The 14,571-nt window shown below is 43.2% G+C and overlaps 2 protein-coding genes across 3 annotated transcripts in view; one reads left to right on the top strand and one right to left on the bottom strand.

Moving 5' to 3' along the window:
* si:ch211-232b12.5 (zinc fingers and homeoboxes protein 3) overlaps positions 1-2,366 on the bottom strand; it is a 13,351-nt gene extending 10,985 nt beyond the window's left edge. The window contains exon 1 of one of the 2 annotated variants that reach the window (XM_035662502.1): positions 2,233-2,366. The gene's annotated coding sequence lies outside the window, so the exon portion shown is untranslated. Of the gene's footprint in view, positions 1-2,044 lie in introns of both variants that reach the window. The other variant, XM_035662501.1, reaches the window with a different exon arrangement.
* Positions 2,367-2,417: 51 nt separating this feature from the next.
* fam83d (family with sequence similarity 83 member D) lies at positions 2,418-9,309 on the top strand. Its single transcript, XM_035662503.1, has 4 exons — positions 2,418-5,768; positions 7,303-7,470; positions 7,631-7,755; positions 7,935-9,309. The coding sequence occupies exons 1-4, from the start codon at positions 5,280-5,282 to the stop codon at positions 8,827-8,829; spliced, it is 1,677 nt and encodes a 558-aa protein (XP_035518396.1). The 5' UTR covers positions 2,418-5,279; the 3' UTR covers positions 8,830-9,309.
* The last annotated feature ends 5,262 nt before the right edge of the window (positions 9,310-14,571 follow it).

Below are 14,571 nucleotides of genomic sequence, written 5' to 3'. Positions count from 1 at the left end.
CTGTTTTAGTGAGGCTTTTGAGCGGTCTGGGCTTCGATACGGCATTGGTCCGGTGACAAAAGCAATACCAAAAAGGGTGAAAGACCTAAATAAAAGTGAACCTGTATAGAACACCGTCCTTTCTGGTGGGAAAAATAGGACTCTGCATTGTGGTTCGGAGAATTTTCTGGGAGGATCATGAGGTATGCCGCTATCATGAATGCTTGTTTGTATAAAAATGGCTGGAAAATAGATCTGGTTGGCATTAGACAGTCGATTTTCTTCTCTGAACTCAAGGAATGTTATACACTCCATGTCAGCTAAATCTGCAAATCATGACCATATGACCTTCCTCTGTATTCTCTAGCAGAGGATTCATTTTGAGCTGTGGGAGGCACACACAAACATAAAATCCACGGTGACTGTTGTTAGAAAACAGAACACCAAATCCTCAAAAGTACCGTTTTCCAGGTATATGTGGGGTGGCATGTGCAGAGACGCTGCTTTGCGGAGGGGAGTGGGCAGTCTTGGCCCACTACATTGTGTCTGTGTATACAAACACTCCGCTGTGGCCATAACGAAAACTGTGAGCTGTGCCTAATTGCAGGGAGTGAGGGATGAAAGGCAATATGCCTGGCCTCATTAGAGCAGTTCCGAGAAGGGAGATGGAAGACCGTTCCCAGGGATCCACAAAGGGAATTGACATTCCCCTAGTGTAAGCGTCCTGCTGGAGTGAAAACCTCCACACACACTGAACTCACCGGGCCAAGCTGAACCCAATCTGCCAGATCTGCACAGCGAGAGCTCATTTACCTTTGTTTAGCCGGTCATCACACACGCCTCAAAATTAACTATGGGAGTGCAGAAATGTCCACTGGAGGCTGGACTCCACGCATGGACTCCCTCTCCACAGTCCAAACATCTCTCAGGAAAACATCAATGACACAGTCATTTCCATGACCTACATTATATGTAACAAGCTTACATGGTTAAATAATTAAAATACATTCCAAAAATTTCCAGTGATTCATGCCTGTCTAGCTGGCTGCTGGAGTATTATGGGGTTGTCTCTGTTATGGACCCACACATGATCCACGGAGGCAACATTAGTCAGCACAGAGGTCCCTCCCCTAAAGGCAGAGGGAGACACATGGCATTCAAAGCTGGGTCAATATTTATGTACAGATAGAAAATGTGACCATACAGGGACGGATATTTTTTTTATACAATGCCTCACTGATAATCCACAGTTTGCAAAATAACTGCGTGCTCCTGAAATGGAGAGCTCTCCTTCCTGTACTGTATATGTTTCAATGTGTGTGTGTGTGTGTGTGTGCGCGCGCGCGCGCGAGAGAGTGCGTGTGTGTGAGTAGGGCAGCAGCACATGTTGGCAAGAGGAAGAGGAGGAAATGAAAGAAAAAAAAAATAGTCCTGTGCATAGACATACAGGCCTACCTTTTTGCTCAGGCAAGAGGAAGAAATGTGTAGAGAGTGAGCGATCAATAGATGAAAATTGATACTTGGCGTGCAGTTTGAACATCTATGGACTCGGAGGCTTCCTATATCAGTCGATAAGGCTGCTATAGCACTGTGTTCAGAAGTCTTTCACAACTAGAAGCACTCACACTCACAGCACAGTGGGGGAAATACAGCGCGTTGTGCAATAAAATAAGCAGATACGCCACATTGTATATAGCGCGAGAAGGAGCGCAAATTCAGCCAGACGGAGGATCCGTTGTTGTAACTGTAACAAACTGACGAGTTAACCCGTTTCACTCCATTCACAAGGCTGTGGGGCAACACACTGCCTCGGAGCCTACTTGCCAAAGGCGATCTGGCACTCTATATAACCTTATGAATATTCCCAAAAATCCTCCACCCCCCCTCCTCCACCTACTGTCGCCATTTTATACATTGGCGACTTCATATAAACTGCCTTGACTACAGCACCAGATGAAAATTCAATATTCAATAGCGAGGCATAATTTCAGTAAACAACTTTGGAGATCGCGCCTCGCCAATAATGAGAGGTATTCGCGTTATGGAAGAGTAGATGTGTCCTTACCTCAGCAGTCGGTGGGAAAAAATGGAATCCGACATTAATATATAAATGAATAATATTGGATTAGCTCCGATCGTTGCGTTTTGAGAAGAAGAGGAGGCGAGCAGGGGGTGGGAGCTCTCCTCAAGTGAACCCGGTGAACTGGCGTGAACCCGTCAGTGACCACGGCAAGGTACATTACATTACATTACCTTTCCACCCCTCTGCCACACTGTATGGAGACGGCAAAACAACTATGGTCGGCGGTGCAGGACGAGGCAGCTCCAAAAAAAATTATACCGAGTGTATTTCCTATGAACACGTGATTCGGAGCGTCACCCAAAATCCAAAAGCCCTTTCATCTAAAATTTTGGAGAGGGGCGGGGATGAGATGGAGATGTGTGTGTGTGTGTGTGTGTGTGTGTAGAAGGGGAGGAGGGGGGTACGTATACTGAGCCCAGTGCACATTTGGGTATGTCGTTATAGGGGTAAGGCAGTGCTCTAACAGATTGGGTTATACATAGCTACAATGGCGCCGCGGAGCAGGCTGAACAGATGGATTGTATTGTGTAATTTTGGGATTTGACAGGAGTTCAGTGATCTGCCGTTTCAGTCAGCTTCATCACCCAAAAGGTCCTCTTAATTAGGTCACATGTTTTTTCAAGAGATGGCTGCCGTCTTTAGAAAAAGAAAAAAAATATCTCTTGATGGGCTACTATGAATATTAATCGTTGTGGGAATTGTCATTTAAAGCACAGGCCTATTAGCCTACCGGCTTAAAATAGACTTTTACGCACACGCGTAATAGTGCTAGACCAATTTACGCAGATGCACAGTGAATGCAGCGTCGTTGTTCATGTCCATTTTTTTAAAACTTAACATAATAAACTATTTTTCCTTGAATCAAATTACCAGTGTTAGTTGGGTATTGTTGAGTAGAATAGGGGGTTGTAAGGCTGTGACCCTCATGACCTTGTTGGGCTTCTGTGCGTAAAGGCGCACTGAGAAAAGCCCAAAACACACGGAGCCAAGTTTAGAATAAGGGTCTAATAGAAAAAAAGTAAAAAGTAAAAGAACTATGGTAATATATTCAGGAAAGATATTAAGAGAACACGTCATCAAGAGAAATGAAATATTGTAGTTATAGTACAGAAATAACACTAAATATAATATAGTTTCTCTAAAACTATAGTATTATGGACACATTATGCTGTATGTCTACTTTGAAATAATATAGTAAAATAATGTGTTAAGTGTTAAACTCTTGACTATATGTTTGTATAACAGGTACAGGGGCTACAGCCGGAGGCCTACTCAATATACACACCACACCACATCCTCAATGTCTGTTGTAAAGTATGAACATATAGGGCTACTAAAGGCCTCCAGTATTTAGGAAACAGGGATTTGCTCTTCCCTCCCACTTTGTCCTGACTGGGTTCAGACATTGCCTGTAGCTGTGGCTGTATACAGTCAGGAAAAACAAAGATTATCTATCAGGAAGATGAATCACTCAATAGCAAAACAAAAACCCAGGCCGTGGTTTCGGTCTGCAGCAGTGAGACATAACTGTACATGACCTGGTATAGTAGTATAGTATAGCCATACACTCTGTGCCCATTAATGCTATGCTATGCTATGATACTATGGTGATTAAGTGATGGGCAGCATACCAGCAGGCATGGCTCAAAACAATAGTAGATTTTTTAAATTGTTTAATCTTTGGAATTATAGTTTCTGTATTCTATTGGACATCTTGAGGTTGAGGTGGGGGGAGTGAGTTTGTCAGATTCCTCTGCTGCTGTTGGCACCATCTCCTTTATTGCAGACCTGCCTTTCTGGCCCAGTAGGCCTATATACACCGGATATTATTCAGGTTGAATACAGATTAGAGGCTCCCAAGAGTGTCTCTTGATTATCTTCTAAATTAAAAACCATCCCGGTTTGTTTATGGTTGTAGGTTTACAGTTTTTTTTTTTCCACTGAATTGTCTCTAAGGCTAGATGCTGCAGATTTAGAGGTAATGTAGTCTTTTACAGTGTAACGATGCACACAGTATTCAGTAAGTAAATACCAGCTACCACAGGTGTAACCAAGTCCACATGACAGATCTTCAGCATTCTTCAAGCTGAGATGTCTTGCAAATAGACACTTTAGGTATTGGTGTAAAAACACACAGCGTATACCCAGCTAATAGAAATGCAATCATGTAAGAGGTAACCTGACAGGGTGAGGCCTAAACCAGTGGAAGCTAAATGGACGTTACTCTGCAGAATCCATTACTTTTATATATCAGGACAACTGGTCCTGTATTAACACATTTGTTGGGCAAGGCGGGCTTCTTGGACCATTTCTTGTAGGTAACCTACTTGTAATCGGTTTAAGTTGACCTACAGCATCCACTAGAAATACACTGTTGCTATGGTTACCAGCAGTTTGTGCACCTTGTGCACTGGTTTACAGGGGTGCTAAACTGCTGACTGGATTTCTTCCTGGCATATGATTTTAACTTTAATTTGTCTGTGAACATAGCATGACTGAATGTCCTCGTTACAGCCGGCTCTCCTGTTCGAACCCACAAGTCTATAAAATTGTGTTTGTGATACATTTGGACACTGAAATGTGTTATGCTTACTTGGAGGGTAGGCTATCCCAAGCCTGGAAGCATTTCACAGTATAAACCTCAACCACCATCATTACGCAACATTGTTTTTTTTAAGTAGGCCTATTGTAAACAAACAAGACCTGATGAGCTACCGGCTTAGTGCAAAACATTGTGGGCCACTGGCTCAGAATCAGTGTTTTATGTTTCACACCATAAAACAGAAAGTGCTGCTCCTTTTTACTGCAAACAGCTTCAGGAGAAGTTTTGTTTTCCTGGGACTGAAGAAACTGGTCTCAAGGAAACCCACCGTCCCTGTTACCAGGAAAAAGCATCAGAGTGAGAGCTCCCTGCCCTTCACTGCTCTCTGCGGTGTAACCGGATCAGGGCAGAGCAGAGGGACGTACAGGAGGCTTGTTTGCCTCCAAATGAGCCAATGAGACCGGCTTTACATTAGACTGACAGCCTGGCTCAGCGAGCCCGGAGACGCCATCCTGGTTTGACAACCGTCCGACAGCCAATGCGGATCCACGGGGGACAGGAACGGAGGGAAAAAAGCAAAATACAAATCTGACTTCCTGTAGGTCAAAACGTTACCTGCCACCTGCGGAACGTTAGAGTCTGACTGAGGAAAAAGAGGGAGCAACACCCACAACGATGGCTCTGTCGCAGCTCCTAGACGACTCACCTCTGAGGTTGGGCCCAAAATGCACCGGGGCCGACGACCTGAACTTGCAAGAGTTGTATAACGAGAGACACCGGCTGGCTCTGGAGGAGCTGCTGTCGGGGGGGCTCGACACCTTCCTGGACTTCCTGAGGAAAGAGAGGATCCCCAACTTTCTCTCGGACGATGAGATCCAGCGGATCCGGAGCGCCGCCGTGCCCCCGCGGTGCGTGTCCCTGCTGCACGGCGAGGACCAGCCACTGGAGCAGTCGCTCAGCTGCTCCCTGGACTGCTCCTCCGTCACCTATTTCCCCGAGGTGTCGGACGTGGAGCCGCCGCTGCTGGAGATGGGCTGGCCCGCCTTCACCGCCGGCTCGTACCGAGGAGTCACACGGGCCGTGGCGCACTTCCAGCCCAGCTACGGGGAGTGCATATACAGCTGCAAGGAGGCTGCGAGGCGTATGATTAAAAGTGCCAGAGAGGTATGCACGAAGAAACTATTAAAAACACAGTCGCATTCTGTTGTGGGCTTTACTAATAATTACTTTTTATGATTTGGCAGCTGATTCTATTTCCTTTAAAAACACTGTCCTGCAGGTACTAGTTCCGTACTGACAGTATTTATTTATTTATAGATATCCCTTAAGGTACATACTGTATAATACATAGTTGTATTCTATTATTGTATTTATTTCACATTTCTGTAGTTCCGGTAGTATTTTCTAGGCCTAAAGCCTACAGTGATGCCACAACAGCATGTGTTTGTGTGGAATCATCCTAAAACTGGATTATTATTTTGTCTGTTTGTCAAACTCAAATTAATAATATATATTTTTAAAAGCTCCCTGCCACAAAATAAAGAATGCGGGTGTATATATATAGTCACTTATTAAAACATTTTTGGAGGGAAAATCTTTTTTGTATCACCCTTAAAATACATGCCAGACTGTCCCCAGGGAATTTCCTTGATCAGTCTAAACTTTAGAAGTTCTGGCTTTTGAAATCTTGATCAGAAAGAAAGTAATGACCAAAAGGATAAAACAAACAAAAACAGAGCATGAATATTCATGGTGATGTTCCTGATGGGAGCTGTCAGTCCAGCCTCTGGTTTTAAAAAGAAACACACCAGCACGAAGGGAGTGTGCGGCCTCAGCAGCACCTCGGGCCTGTGTGGGGCCTGCGTGCCAGATGTGCCTCGACTTGCTTTGCTCTACTCCATGAAAGTTTGCATTCCCTCTTTCATTAGAGAGCTTTAAACACTGGAGTTCCTCTGTCTGGTTTACAGCTAAAATGTGCTGGTGGATACACAGTGTGCTGGCAACCTTAGAAAAATATTTTCATCCAAGTTTAACCGTTAGATTGTCTGTCCTCTTGTGATGTTGAACCACTCAGTGCACACAGTCTTGTATTGTACAACGAGTCCACTGACTGAAACAACACAGCGTGCATCTATATCGTCACTGGTCAGCTCACAGGAACATCCTGGTCTTGTATTTCTGTGAAAATTTAACTCTGTTTTTACACATTTTCCTACAAATAAGCGCCCACACACTGTCATCCAAATAAGGTGTGGAACTCCTGACAAAGCTGCATGTGGATAACACCGGTTTGAAGCAATAAATCTGAGATATGTAAACATTCGTGTCTAATCCTCCACACACAACCTTTACCACAGCATGTGAAATTCCATTCTCCCTAGTGAAAAAGAGAAATCTCAGTTCAGCTCAGGAAAATGGAGGCCAGCCCTACAGTGCACCTACTTGTCTCCTGTATAAAAGTAACTTGTTTGCTGACCAAGCGTTACTGCCGATTGCCATGGTAACAGACCATAGTCAATAGAAAGCTCATCAGCACACACATTACTGGGAGTATGTCTGATAGAGACTCGCAGCTCTGTTTGAATAAGGCCTTGCATTTGATAATAATAAAAACACAGTCATGTGCTACATGTGAGAGAGCAGTGCTGCGGCCCTAAAAGGAGTTCTATTATATTATCTCTGTAATTTTCCACTGCAGGTGATTGCCATAGTTACAGACTCCCTGACAGACCTGGATATATTTAAGGATCTTCAGGAGGCATGCTCCAACCGCAAAGTCCCTGTCTACATCCTGCTGGACCAATCATGTGCTCCTGCTTTCCTCAAGATGTGCAACAATGTCGGCGTTCGCCTGGATGACCTTCGGGTATGTGGTTGGTTCACTAAGGCTGGGTGTGGCTCTGTGTGCACATTACCAACATCAGATGGCATCAAATAAAAATATGTCTTGGAAGATTTGGTTATGACTGGGCGGGCCTGCACTTATCTCTCACTCCTGTTCTCTTTTCTCTTTTTAATCCGTACAGCAAATGAGAGTGCGAATCATAACTGGTACAACTTATTACATGAGATCAGGAGCGAGGATTACTGGGAAGGTTCATGAGAGGTTCATGCTGATTGATGGAAACAGAGTGGCTACAGGTTCCTACAGGTAACAGCCTGCCAACCATTTCACCTAAAGTCAAATGCTATAGCTGGGTTTTATGTAGAGTGGAAATGCCAAAACCCTCAGATTGACTAGATTGTAAAGTAATACTTTTTCTTGCTGGGTTCGGATAATAGCTGCAGCTGTTTCAGGCATGCATGTTGTTAATTCCCATTTATGTGCAGGTTCAACTGGACTGATGGCAAACTAAACAGCAGTAACCTGATCGAGCTTTCTGGTCAGATAACTGAGAAATTTGACGAGGAGTTCCGCATCCTCTACGCCCAGTCTCTACCTATAAACACCCGAGGGCCTCCAAGTGTCCGAAACAGCGGCATCTACGAGCATCTCCTCCTCAAACACTCGGCCACCTCCTCCCCTCACCGGGCCAGAGAGAGGCCTGTGGAGCTGGTGTGTCTGACCAGCACCCCCAGCCGCAAGCCCCAATATCTGGCTGTCCAGCCCCCGTGTGAACCGTCGACTCCAGATCACCGTAATACCGATCCAGTGTCCAACTCCTCCACCATAGATGAGGACTGGACGGAGCAGAAGCACATGCAGGAGGAGATCCTGGCTGGTAGCACCGCTTGCCATTTCCCTGCAGACCAGCCAGCAGAGAAAGAGACCGTGACCCCCAGCACCATCTCCTGCCACGCCTCCACTCAAACCAGCCACTCAGTGACGGACAGGGACACCCAGACGGACATCCAGCTCACACAACCCCCCAACCTCCTCTCACCAACAAGCACAGGGCCCAACAGGGCCACGTCTCCGTCTTTTGCGTCTCCAGGGCAGATCTCGCCCACCCAGGCTGCTTCAGACAGCACCTTAAAGGACTGCTTCCACAAGCTGACCAAAGAGCGCCAGCACCACTACTCCAACATCCGCTCCAAGCTGGAACACATGGTGACCACCCTGTCCCAGAGGCGAGAGCTAACGGACGTCACCAACATGACTGAGGGGCCTGGCGCTCACAGCAGGGACAGGGTACACAAAGACTGTGGGCAGAAACTAGACCCCAGACTGCTTGTTGAAAGTGCGGGCATGGGCACATGGCCAAGAGCCAGATGTGTACACTAGTTTGTCTTCAGGGTCTTCGTTGGAGGGTTGTGGGGGGGAAGAGCCGTGGCAAGGTTTCTTGTGGATCCTGTGTTTCAAATAAATGGTTTTGGCTTATGCAGTAGAATTCCAGCTTTCTTCTATTAATCTTTTTTTCAGCAGTGCCCACTTTTGTCCTGCTTTCCATGCTGTGTCTTGTCCATGTCGAAGCAATTTTTGGTGTAATGGTAAGGCAGATTTGTAAATGACATTAACATCTTGCAAAAATTATGTTAACCAAAGACACGGTGCAATAATCATTTTTTGACCATGTCAGTTTAATGAATATCATTTACTGAGGTGGTTAAGACTGGATAATATCTGCTGTAGTATGAGTGAAAATGCATTCAAGTGCCTTTTTGGTTATTTAATCACATTTGGCTGCTCTAACTGCATCTGAACAACATTCCAGAGAGCAGCTGGCTCTCACTGTGCTTTGCTAATAAACAAAGTAGTATTTTGCTACATGAGTGCTTATTTTTTGCCTTTTCTAACACTTCCTACATATCCACCCTTTGTGTTCAATTATTGCTCCATTGTAGTTGAAATTGCAATCAGATCCATGTGAAGAATATCTTTAGAAAACATTTGTTGAGAAGTTCCAGGATACACAAGGAAGAAAACAACGCCAAAGTGACTTCACAAAGAAAATGAGCACCTGCGCTTTGTGCACTGCAGTGCCTTCATGCAATTAGTTGAGAGACAGCATCTGTGATACTGGCACCTCTGCTGATTACGTAGCCAATCACAGTTGCTGTCCAGGGTGGATTTGGAGAAGAAGCTCTGTCACAGATCACAAGCATAGATTAGGATGAATGCTAAATGAGCGCTTCTCTACACGCACAGATTGGATTTTCTAACTTCTGATTCCTTGCTGTTATATTACATTTTATATTCGTTTCCAACACAGATGCTTGTCAACATCATTCTTGGAAAAGGGTATTTCAAATGGCTAAACAGCCAAAAACAGACAGCTAATTTTTAGGTGTGGCAGTGAAGCGGAGGGTTGGCATTTGTGCAAAGCTCTATATTAGTACCAAGTAATTCTGAATCTCCACATAAATTGAATTATGGCTTTACATGGGCACTATGTGCTGTTGAGGCTGGCACAAACACTGCTTCAGTCTTCATATCTCAAATTTAAGCACAAAGGTCTTACTGTGAATGATCAAAGCACATCAGTGTCTTGGCTCTGGTGAGAAGTGTGCCCAGAATGCCCTCAGTTATAAATGTATTACTCACTCTGAGCTTTATGTGGCTAATGTTTAACTTTATTGAGGATATGAGGTGTAACTGTCCGTTATCAAGATGTGATAGCTGTATTCACAAAGGAAGTCCTGTTGGATGTGGCTTCAGCACATGATTCAGAGCAGAAAGCAGTAGGTGATCAAAGGATTGTGTTTACACATGAACTGTTGTTCACTAATGAGGTTAAGTACATTTCTTTCTTGCAGTTAAGTACGTTTAGGAATGAAACATTTACGTCTTAAAGCACGTCTTTCTGCCATTTACACTACTATTTATCATACAATAGACACAGAGTTATACATAGAGACATTGCTATGTTGTATAACAATACTTGGAGTGGAAGAAGACTCCCAGTTCCACATCAGTTCCACAATCTAAAAAGACTTATTTTTTATCACTAACAAATACACATAAAAGCATTTTAATGTTTTACTTTGGCAATGTGGAGCCAATTTTAGATACTTTGATACTACTGTGTAGATTTGGAGTAAAGTACTGCATTTTACCATTTAAGCATAACATGTGTTTTTATATGTAGTACCTATAAGTGTTAAATAAACGTAGTTGATTGAAACATACAATATTTCCCCCTGAGACGTAGTGGAGTAGAAGTAAAAAGTATTTCAAAACTGTACTTAAGTACAGTATTTGAGTAAATATACAATCCACCATTTTTATGATGGCTTATTAGTAATTTATTCTAGTGGTGGAAAGTACATTTACTCAACTACTGTAGGAAAGTACAATTTTAAGGTATGTATACTTTAGTATATCAATTTTGTGCTACTTTATATTTAATATTGTACTTTTTTCTCTACAGTTTAATTACTTTACAGATTAAGAGTTTATATACAAAATATGAGGCGATCTTATAAATAAGGACTGCAATTTCAACCATTTTGTCTACTGCCCATTAATCTGATGATCAAATCTTGATTTATTAATGAATCATTTGTTCTATTAAAAGAAAATAGTCAAATAAAAAACACCTATTAGAATATAACCAGAGTCCAAAATGACATATTTAAATGTCTTCTTTTGTCAGACCAAAACCTAAAGATATTCAATTTAATAAAAGCAGCTAATCGTCACAATAGTTGCCCTTTCCTCAATCAACTAATTGTTTCAATTCTAATATAAATATCAGTGTCATAAATGTTTTTCATTTTTCATTTTTTAAGATACCACATCCACGCTCAACATAGCTCACAATGCAAACTATTACATGGCAATAAGGTAAGAACAGCAGGCCTCTTAGCAGCTCCTCCTGTGGTGTGGCGTCTCCTACCAGGCAAACACATCAAAAGCCTCTGGATTCATTATGTAAAATGGCGCAGCTAAAGGGAATTGATCTGCAAGTAAATACAATGGTGGTAATATGTGAGAGAATGGTATTTGATTTTAATTGGCTGCTGCAAAGCAACCACTGTCTGTAATCAAGGAAGCAGCGGGTGATCCATAACACAACAGTCTGTACCTATTAGGCTCAGCTCACTGGTAAACAGAGAAGCTCACATATTCCACTTCACATGTGACAATTAAAAAACTATATCTATAATTTACTTTTTATTTGATTTTTTCTCTCTCTATAGAACGTGCCTATCTCTACTAATTACTTGGACCATTCTTGTGATGAGCAGTGGCTGTAACACTAGCAGGACTCAGCCACCAGAGAGAGCCCTGTCCTCAGCTAAAACCTGCTCACTGTTCAGTGTGTCCTGCCTCACACCCCTAATGGAGAAGTGTTAGAACTCTGGGAATACCAATGGATTATTTCATAGAATAAAACAGCACTATATCAGTGGTTTTTACCACAAGGACTTTGCTGAATCACCTTGATTTAGTGAGAATTGTATTTGTACAGATTCATTCTGATGGCTGTGTAAAATGTACACAATGTAAAAGTTCAAGTTTGGGGTGGAGATATTTGGAAGACATAAACAGCCAGCGCCTGATGCCCTCTTCAGGTCACTTATGATCCCTGGAGAATTGTAGTGGTAGAACATCTCCTGATGCATGCTGGGTAAAATCCTTGTGGATGTCAGCATGTCTGATTAAAGGTGTAACATTATATCCTACCAAATATTGTGTTAAGGTCTAATCCAGTTAGTCAGCATGCCCATGCTATTGTGCATAAAGACAAACAACACCACATTCAGATGTGAAAAAACCTTTATACTGCAAGTGTGTGGAACCAGGGACAACAATAGTGACCATTTGTTTTAGGAGGTAAGAGTTCATACTCAATGTCAAAGTGAATTTCTCTGACAAAACTGTAATATATTCATTACAAATGACTCAATGTTTATTTCTTTAGAAAAAATCCTGTTTTTTTTGTGTGTAAAATGGAGGCCAGGGGTTGTGTGTAGTATGACTGCAGTATTTTACACTAACAACCCCTCTGTCCCCTCCTCACTGTGCCCCAGAGTCCCATAGGACAAAATAGATCAGGATGATGCAGACAGACAGCACTCGTCATACAATTGATTATTGGATTCATATCCATCACCGTGTACATTTATGTAGGCTCCCTCTGTGCCTTCCTGGGTGTGAATGCACATGCTGGACTACTATCTATGACACAGTGTATTTGTTATGGCATTTATATGATCATATAAAGTGAATGAGCAGTGGGTTTTATATCAAATGTTCAGACTTTGGCTCTGGAAATAACAAACATCAGGTTTGGCTTCTGACACCGACTGACAGAGTCAAACGGCTCTCCTGGTGCTGAACATAAACCTTTTAATTACTGCAAACATGGTTGATGAGTTTGAAGCTTGATTACTTGGCCTTCATTAGTCAGATTGTGAGCTATAGTGACTCCCAGAGGCGCAATTTGGCATCTCTAAACACTGCCAGCCTCTGTGTTTAGCAATTACATTTACCCTACAGTACACCCAAACAGGTGTGTGCAGCCAAACACACACACACACACACACACTCACACACACACATACACACTCAAACAACACTTTTTTATTATTATTATCAGCTTGAACAAGCATGGTTGCATGTAGGAATTTCAGTCTGTTCTTTAATTCAGAGAACGAATCTGACTAAAAGAAAACACTGATAAAATGTGCTTAGTGTGCTGAGTCCTGCTTTGTTGAACTCTGCCTGTCATAATGATTTCGTGTTTGCTGTGCCATCTCGGCTTTGTTTTCCATCAGGGCGGCCGGTGGTTGTCACTACACCGAGGAGGGAGCGTTCTGCCTCAGGCCACGACACGCTGATAATGAATGTTCAGCTCATTGGAAAAATAAAGTGTGTCTGAATTATGTGGTCGGGATCTGGCCGTTGTTTGGGTGTGTGAGTCAGACACAGTAACATGTGCGGATGTTCAGTTTGCACAACTTCCTGTGCTATAATGCTGAGGCCAGGCCGCAGTTAGGGTAATGCAGGTGGAAGGTATTGTTGATAGGCTTTTTGTGCTAAACTGCATGTTGAGCTTTAACACGCTGTCCGACAGCAGCCTTGCCGCTATTTTTAGACGGGTACAGCTGCTCCTTAGCACCCACCCTTAAACCAGCCATTCACCAGAGATTTATGGCAAGAGCCCACGAGAAACAGCTGTAGCATCTTGCCACTTGTTTTATCCAAGGAGAGCAAGCCAAGGTCTATTAAGAATTTATTTTGCTTACTAATTTTGCTTCTCTTGATTTTGTTTAGTATCAAATGCAGTTATCAGTGAGTGGGATGCCTCACGCTGCTGAACGTTGAAACCACAACTCTGGAGCGTCCGGTGCTGCAGCGATGAGTCAGGCTCTGGTCACAACGCCACCTGGGTCCAACACAAGTTCAACACTTGTGGCGAGCTGCTCCCCCACTACACCACGTGTCCCAGCACGTCAGCTCAGCATACTGTCATAACATCTGAAAAATAACAATATAGTTTGTTCCTGATGAACATGACTGTGTGTTTTCTCACCCTGGTGAGGACAGAGAAAAGACTTTCAGGACTTTGTGTTTTGTGCAAAAACCCAGATTTGTCCTTTTGTTCATTTTCTTGCCTTACTGTTCCCTTTGATACTGTATCTACAGTCCAACTGTCACATGATTATAGTCGTGTAAATTGGCAGGAAAATGCTGTGGAGCTATAGTAGGCAGAAAAATTGGCCTGCTGCTGGCTGCCTTTATGAGAGAGAGATAGTGTGTGTGTGCGCTGGGGATGGGCACTAAATACGCAGCTCCCTGAGCCACACTATAGCGGCTAAGCTTAAGTTTAGCTTATCACTGTCAGTTTGTTGTCTCCATTATTCAAAAGGACACCTTATCAGCCGAGGCGACGCGTATTAGCCTTCTCCACTGTGTGTGTGTGCTTCACACAATGATGTTGTATGCTGTTCCACATTAACTCTGGTGTCTATTTCAGCAGCTCTCTATCCATTTATTGATGCATGTCTTCCATTGATCTGAGCATTGATTTGCCATGCAATCCATTACCCATCTGTCTGTTTCAGCTGGCTTTTAAAT

This window comes from Morone saxatilis, unplaced genomic scaffold (assembly GCF_004916995.1).
Source record: "Morone saxatilis isolate NCDOM2014 unplaced genomic scaffold, NCSU_SB_2.0 Contig18, whole genome shotgun sequence".
Lineage (NCBI taxonomy): Eukaryota > Metazoa > Chordata > Actinopteri > Moronidae > Morone > Morone saxatilis.
Note: the sequence above shows the minus strand (reverse complement) of the source record. Positions and strands in the feature narration are given on the sequence as shown.